The sequence below is a fragment of the Sinocyclocheilus rhinocerous genome, unplaced genomic scaffold (assembly GCF_001515625.1).
Source record: "Sinocyclocheilus rhinocerous isolate Xijiao unplaced genomic scaffold, SAMN03320098_v1.1 scaffold975, whole genome shotgun sequence".
NCBI classification, from domain to species: Eukaryota; Metazoa; Chordata; class Actinopteri; order Cypriniformes; family Cyprinidae; genus Sinocyclocheilus; species Sinocyclocheilus rhinocerous.
This window is the reverse complement of record NW_015628726.1, coordinates 1,205,417-1,213,018: the sequence shown is the minus strand read 5'-3', so window position 1 is coordinate 1,213,018 and position 7,602 is coordinate 1,205,417. Positions and strand designations below refer to the sequence as shown.

At 36.0% G+C, this 7,602-nt stretch overlaps 1 protein-coding gene across 3 annotated transcripts in view; it reads right to left on the bottom strand.

Annotated features, from left to right (window-relative positions):
* The window catches only part of LOC107738406 (UPF0606 protein KIAA1549-like), a 67,993-nt gene extending 61,865 nt beyond the window's left edge, over nt 1–6,128 (bottom strand). For 2 of the 3 annotated variants that reach the window (XM_016550171.1, XM_016550173.1), the window contains exon 1: nt 4,528–4,771. In XM_016550171.1, coding sequence (XP_016405657.1) covers nt 4,528–4,621 — 94 coding nt within the window. In that variant the 5' untranslated portion in view covers nt 4,622–4,771. Of the gene's footprint in view, nt 1–4,527; nt 4,772–5,963 lie in introns of those variants that run through there. The other variant, XM_016550172.1, reaches the window with a different exon arrangement.
* Nucleotides 6,129–7,602: the final 1,474 nt, after the last annotated feature.

Genomic DNA, 7,602 nt, shown 5'->3' with positions numbered 1-7,602 from the left:
TTTTTTTTTCACTAAAAGTTTAGGATTTTATAAAATTATTGTGCACTCATGATTTTTCTAGAGTAACTATATTATACATATATTTTTTCGTTTGTTATTTTTCTTTATAATGAAGCTGTTTATATTTAGTAGATTGTGTGTAACATACAAAAGAGTGATGATCAGGTCAACACACATTGAGGTATAGAAATTCTACACTGATTTTAAAAAACTGCACCGGTATCGGATCGATATCGGTATCGGGAGATACTCAGAATTTTTGGTATCGGATCGGGATCGGTTCTGAAAAAGTGGTATCGAGCCAGCCCTAGTATAATTCTTTGTTCCAAAAATCGACAGTCTCATACCTTTGTCTTTTTCTGACTTTCAAACACTTTCGTGCTTCAAAACAATGTTTGTAATGTTGTGATTCATCTCATAGCTGGTTGGTTGATGATGCCTTGGAACTCTTTGTTGAGGATTTTTTAAATCTCACTTGAGGAAATAAATGTACTTCTGGAACCAAGACTGCCAAAAAAGTGGGCAGACGCTGTTACACTCTATTGGGATGCATTAATTTGGACCACTTTAATGACTTATTAACTAATTAATTCATGCTTGTTGCATAGTGACGCTTCTGCTTATTTTAACAGTTTAATGGGCTTGAGCAAACATCTGCCATGGGGAAAGCAGGGCCACATGAATCCATGCAGCCCAGTGAAACAGCTCTGTGTTCAGAAATCAGAAACATTATTGGAGCACGCTAAGGCAAGCATTACTAGTGCTCATACTTAAGAAATCCCCATCCTTTACCATAAAAGTTAAACTTTGGTGTACAACTTATCTTTTTGTTCTATGGACACGAATAATACCTAAAATCAATACAGCATGTTGAGGAGAAGTGTACTATTATTACCTCTCTAAGCAATCAGACCTACAATTTTTGCCTGGCAGACAATAAAACAGGTGAAAAAAATATCCCCTAGATTTACTTTGAAGGGCCATCAGCCATATAGGATGCTGAGTATTTGATAGTGGCCTCTTCTGACTTATAACCACCAGAACACTCTTAAAACCACTCAAAGCAAATTAGAAAATGCATAGCAATCCCCATTCAAAACACACAAGCATCTTAGCTGAGAATTTTGCACTGTAGCAGAAACTGTGCAGAATACAGATCCCTATAAAAATAATTTTATTTTTAAAATTATAACTTTTATTATTTTTTTTCTGGATTAATTTTACTAATCCAAAAGCATGTCTAATTAACTGAAATCATGAATCTTATACAACGTGTCGTGACAACAATATACTAAAAGTTCAATAAAATTACATTTTTAGGTTCCTATTAAATCAGTTTCTCCCCCCCCACCCACAAATTCTGTTTTTTTATTTTTCCCAAATTGAGGTTTTTCCATTAACATTTTTTGGATACCATTTTAATTGCTTAATTTAATTTTAATAATCAAAAACAATGGGTAATCAGCTGAATTATGTGTACTGTAAGTTCCCTTTTTTGGACTGGATTCTGTGATTCCGTCTGCCTTTTCTGCATTGCAGAAATCATAGGACCCTAAGAATTGGAAAGGTGAAAAGCTTAAATCTTAAGCTTAAAAAAACCCAATTGTTTTTACACCGCCACATATTCATATACCCAGTTTCGTTACTGTCAGTCAACTTTCAAGCTTTCAAGGTTAAATTCTGTACATCCACATCATTTAGATGCCAGTCAGCGACAGTTGAGGCTGTGAAAACTATGCCAATGAAAGCTGTCTCTATATCGCCTTTTGAGAGGGCTGGGACTTTGACCACAATTAAAAGAAATCATAATTTGCATACACACAAACTCGCTGTCCTCAGCACGCCTTATTGACCTACCCTCTAAATTGTTGGGAGGAGTTTGATGGCTCCACCCACCACCAATTTCTGCTCTAAACCAGCAATATGTGCTCAGAATACGAGATGATAGTCAGCTTTTCATAGATCTATTGTTTAGTGCCTTTGATGTTAATTACGACTAGCCTCTCCCATCATTATGTAGTGGGAAAAAAACTGTCTGACCTACATCACAGTGCCAAGATGAAGTATAAAATTGCAGAGCAATTTTAAAATGCATAGAGTCAGACTAAAACAGCTGTGAGCTAGCAGATGATGGAAGCATTTGAGCCACTAAGCTTTAGTAATTATATTGCATCATATAAATGTGCTTGACACCATTCACTCAAAACTGGCAAATATAATTGACTATTATTCATTATTATTACTTTGCAATGACTCGTTGAACCTAGATAATTCAATAAACCAAGGGAAAGAGGACTAAAACCTACAATAGAATGGACTCCCATTAAAAATCTACAGAACAAACCGATTTTCTGGACAAAATACTATTTTCTACCTACATATTTTTCATTCAGGGGTTAAATGAAGGCGCTGGCCCAACTTAACCCATTCTCATGATCTCTATCGCTCTCCAGCCTTCAAGGGTTTCTTACGTCAGGCTTTCACAGATCACAAGAAGAAGGATTCTGTCTCAGTTTCAGAGAAGCCACAGAACTGACAAGATCCTTTCAGGTTCTGAATGTGACAGATCGAGACTGAATAAATTGTCACAACAGACTGACCCAGTTGGTTTTCATGACATGTTTTGATGTATTTGAATATGAGATGTCATAATGACAAGGCCCTGTCTTAAAGGGACAGTTCATCCAAAAATGAATTTACTCATCTCATGCCATTCCAAAACTGTATGACTTTTTCTTCCGTGGAACATAAAAGAATATATTTTGAGAAATGTCCATACTATGGAAGTTGTTCCAATTGTTCCATTTGATTTGAGTCTAAAGTTCTTCAAAATTTCTTGTTAGGTTCTGAATGTGACAGATCGAGACTGAATAAATTGTCACAACAGACTGACCCAGTTGGTTTTCATGACATGTTTTGATGTATTTGAATATGAGATGTCATAATGACAAGGCCCTGTCTTAAAGGGACAGTTCATCCAAAAATGAATTTACTCATCTCATGCCATTCCAAAACTGTATGACTTTTTCTTCCGTGGAACATAAAATAATATATTTTGAGAAATGTCCATACTATGGAAGTTGTTCCAATTGTTCCACTTGATTTGAGTCTAAAGTTCTTAAAAATTTCTTGTTTTCTGCTCCGAAAAAAAAAATAAAAAAATTTAATTAAATTAAAAAAACTTTCATTTCAGGGTGAACTATCCCTTTAAGAATCAGAGTATCACTAAAAATAAATACTATTCCACGTAATTTCTTTTATACAGATTGAGATATGCTGAAATGGATATAAATCGACTGTCAACACAGTGCACTTCACTCAATTATAAGCTCCTAATATCTTGATTTTCAGCATGAACAGACATCTAATAGGATGTAATTCTAAACATGTAAGTCAAGTTTACTTTGACAGCTGATCTACGAGAATCTTCTTAAAAGGAATGATCCCCAGTCTTGAGTTTGCACTTGGGACAGCACTACAATGCGCAAATGAATCTAATTCCATCTAAATATTTCTTTGTACCAACAAAAAGCATCTAGCAGCATTAATTTTTTCTGTAGCCAAATTTAAATTCTTATTCTGTCTTCATAGTGTTCTCTGATTCATAGTACTCAGCATACAGGCAAGACTAAATGTGCTCAATTTGTAATCTACCTAAATTATTACTGTTAATAACAATTATACTAATCGAGTACAACTGTCTGTAAATGTAAGGAATTGCTTGGGTTTCAAAACAACACGCTCGATTCCGTGACATGGATTAGGGTAAATCTAAAACCAATGCAGATGAAGTTCCACACAAGCAAGAAAGGTAGACTTAAAAGTCTTTTGTCATCATGTTGACAAGCTGTAGAAGATCTGACCGGCTTTTAAACTAAAGTGGACATTTTGAAGATAATTTTCAAAAACTTCTGAAGAGATAGGCTAAGAAATGAGAGAGTTTCAAAGATTAAAGACGCCTTCAGAGCTTTAGATTTTGAAAGATGCGAGTCTCTTAGGTTGAAATTTCAACTTAAGGCCTTAAATATTTGCTTGCATTTTGTAAACAAAGACGGAAAACAATTATGTAGCCAAAAAACAGGTCAAAGGTTTGTTCTGATAAAGTCACTGACATGAGGGGATAAACAATGTTAAATATAGAGTATAAACTATACAGTATAACAGTGCAAAGTTATGATAGCAAAATAGACTTAACTTCTAAAATGGATGGAAAACGTGTGTCGTCGTCTCATGTTTCCATCTAATATCTAATCAAGGATAAATATGATTTGTGCAGACCACAATGTGTTTTTGAACACATTAATTTCGAAAATCATTTGTCATAATGTTGGAAAACAGAAACCGACCTGCGTTTAAATTTCCCCAAAATGTTTTCACACTGTCTTCAAAACTTCGCATTTCATTACAGCTGATTTAAACGTCTCCCACAAAAGTCTTAACTCCTGTCATCTCGCCAATAAACTCATCTAGTTACCTGTTGCAAACTGATCACCCATCCCAAATGAAGCATACCATGGCATCACTTACCTGCAGCAGGTGAATCAGCGATCACCATGGAGACGAACGTCAACAGCACGCACGCGGTGACCCGACTACGTCTCTCCATCATTAGACCCTCCATTTAGCGAAACTCATGTTTCGTCCAAGGTGATCCGAGGAGAGATAATCCACGCGTTTAACTAGTCGCCGTGAACTGCAGCAGATGAAAACAATACCACTGTTATATAGGTCACATTTTCAGTCCTATTTTCAGCATGACTTCATGAATACTCCCGAAACCAAACCGAACAAATGACATCTTGCATATCACTAAAAACCGAAATTTAAATCACAGCTGTAGATTTTAACCACTAAAACGAATTGCCATGCTTCCCCGCGCTGACAGAGCTCGGACCGCACGGTTCCTTTGTTCCTTAACTTGTACGACTCATTTCCGTGAATCGGTTCTCTTGAACAATTCGTTTCAAACAACCAACTCATGTCATGGCGCGATTACGTCATCGCGTGGTCCCTGCCATCCAGTCGTGACATATTACACGCTCCAAACGTTCCAGTAAAGTCATATGTACTGTAGGTATTTACTGCTGTTTATTACATTTTAACGAATACGTTTTAATATTAAGCGTGTTCATTTAAATGTCCCAATTGTTTGTTGCAGACATGATTCAGTCTGTGAAATAAGCATATTTCCAGCTAATTTTATTTGCACCATGTCTGCTATTCGACTATTAAAGTAACTTTACGTCACATTTATCAAATCCTCAATTCACTCCAAATGTTTAATAACTATTCGGAGTCGGTGAATTGCACCCTTCTCGAACCGCCAGGACCGATTCAGGCAGATTCGTGAACGAATCCTTTTCGACCGGTTCAGGAGATTCATTAAGAAGATTCAGTTCACAAGAGCTATTCGGACATCTCTACTGTGCATTAATACACGAACCGAGTCTCACAGAGCAAGATCCAAACATTGTTTGCTGCTTTCAAAGGACAAAACTCACACGTTGGCATATACAGTATGCCTTACAATCAGTGTAAAGGTTTGTGAACTCACCCGTGTGCGTTACAGCCCCGGTAAACGCGCGCGTTGCACGCGGATTAGGCTTCTTGTCGGGATTTCCAGTAAATGTTCCGAGATGGTTGTGAGAGAAATAGTTTGTAATCTTAGGATTTCGCGCCGTTATTAGACCTAGTTTGATTAGCTATTGGAACTAAAAGAACATCATATTTCAGATGTGTTGCTGTATGGCACATGAGTTTTTTTTGTTTGTTTTTTACAGAAATGATTGCAATTAGTCACCGTCCATATAACTGTTACGTGGCTAATTGATGATGCATTTAACTCGAGGTAACTTGTAGTTGCAAAATATACGTCTAGTAACTTTATCTTGCGGCGGAATCGGATTTATTTCCGTTTATTTTAAAGCCAAGAGAGACTTTTAGCACATCCACAGCCAACTTACCTTCAAAGCAGACAGTTACAGCGGTCTGAAGTCGATAGCGTCCAGCTCCAGTTTTAGATCAGGATTAAAGCTTCTGTTTTGCATTATTGCGTGACACAACGGATGATTTTTTTTTTCCATAAGTGTCTGGATCCTGTCTGAGCATCACTCACTTTCTCAGATGCAACCACTCTGTGTTCGGGATTGCACTAAATCCTCCCTTGACAGCAGGACTGGAGTCTCTTGTACAGGCTCTACGGTCATTGGCTCCCCGCGCCGTCCTTCAGTAATCCGGGTTAGGTTGACAAACTCCACCGGCGTCTGTGGTTTCACGGCAACGCGTTATGTTACCGGATCTTGTGTGGCTGCATAATTTTCACCCAAACTAGGTTAAAAATTATTTAGGGAGATTTTACATGTTTTATTTTTAAAGACTGGGAAGATTCCGATCATTATTAAACTATTCGGTACAAGAATTTATTTGAGTTTATGTCACAGCATACTCTAGTGGCCATTGAGGCGGGCAACAGCAAATTTTTATGGTCATTAAAAAAAAATTGCAAAACGTGAATCAATCTGAACCTGGAACCATTTGTTGTTGTTGTTTTTGCCAGCGTTCTCATCGTTTGTATGTTTATTTAATTTATTTTTTATTTAATAAAAAAATGTGCACCAACAGAATGAACAGAAATCCATCCAAATCTAAAAATTCAATCCAAATCAAAAATACATCCAAATCTATGTAATAGATTTAGCCCCAAAAAACAATGTGATGAAAAAAATTTTAAAATTGTATTGTATTTTTAATTATTCAATAGATATTAGATTAGGTATAATCCAGAACTTCTTCCAGAGAATATCACCTGAAAATCATTTGAATAATATGATGAAATCACTTATGCAGAAGGATAGAATGAAACCTTATAATTACTGAAATATAGTCCTTTACTGTGACAACTAGCCTCAATCTTCAAAATGAATTTTGGTTCATTAGCATCATCTTTGGTGGTTTCTAAAATGTCTGGTTAGAGTGCACAAATGTGTAAAATATATATGACCGCATGAAAATACAAGACTGATGCCGTGACTTAACAGTTTAATGTAAATCCAAGACAAAGTGTGATTACATTTCTACACATATACAATATGCATATGTGAGCATACAAATTTCCTTTAATAACTCGATTCACCTTGGAGACCGAAAAATGATCAAAAGTAACAGTGAATAACAAGCTATAACATAGTTCACCACGACGCGAGCCCCTTCACACCCTACAGTTAGTAAATAGAACGATTAAAATAACTATATTCTTCTATAACCCCCAGGTTTGTTACAAATCCTCCATGAATTTATACTGCTATCATTAGTTGTTGAAGCCTAATAAAATTCACTCAGGTTGTTTATTTTTTTTTCTACAACGAAAATGATTAAGAGAAGCACACAACATTTGTAATGGTAACACAAGCGCTTAGTAGCAAGTGCTCAATTTTTAGAAGTTAAATCATTCTTATTATTGTCATTATTATTTTCATTTTAACATTCTATAAAGCCAGTAAAATATCCATTCTCATAGCATACTTAATATTAGCCTAAGGTACAGGGTACATACAATGCTACGTTAACAGACTGAAATAATGAGACATCACACTTCTTCAAATC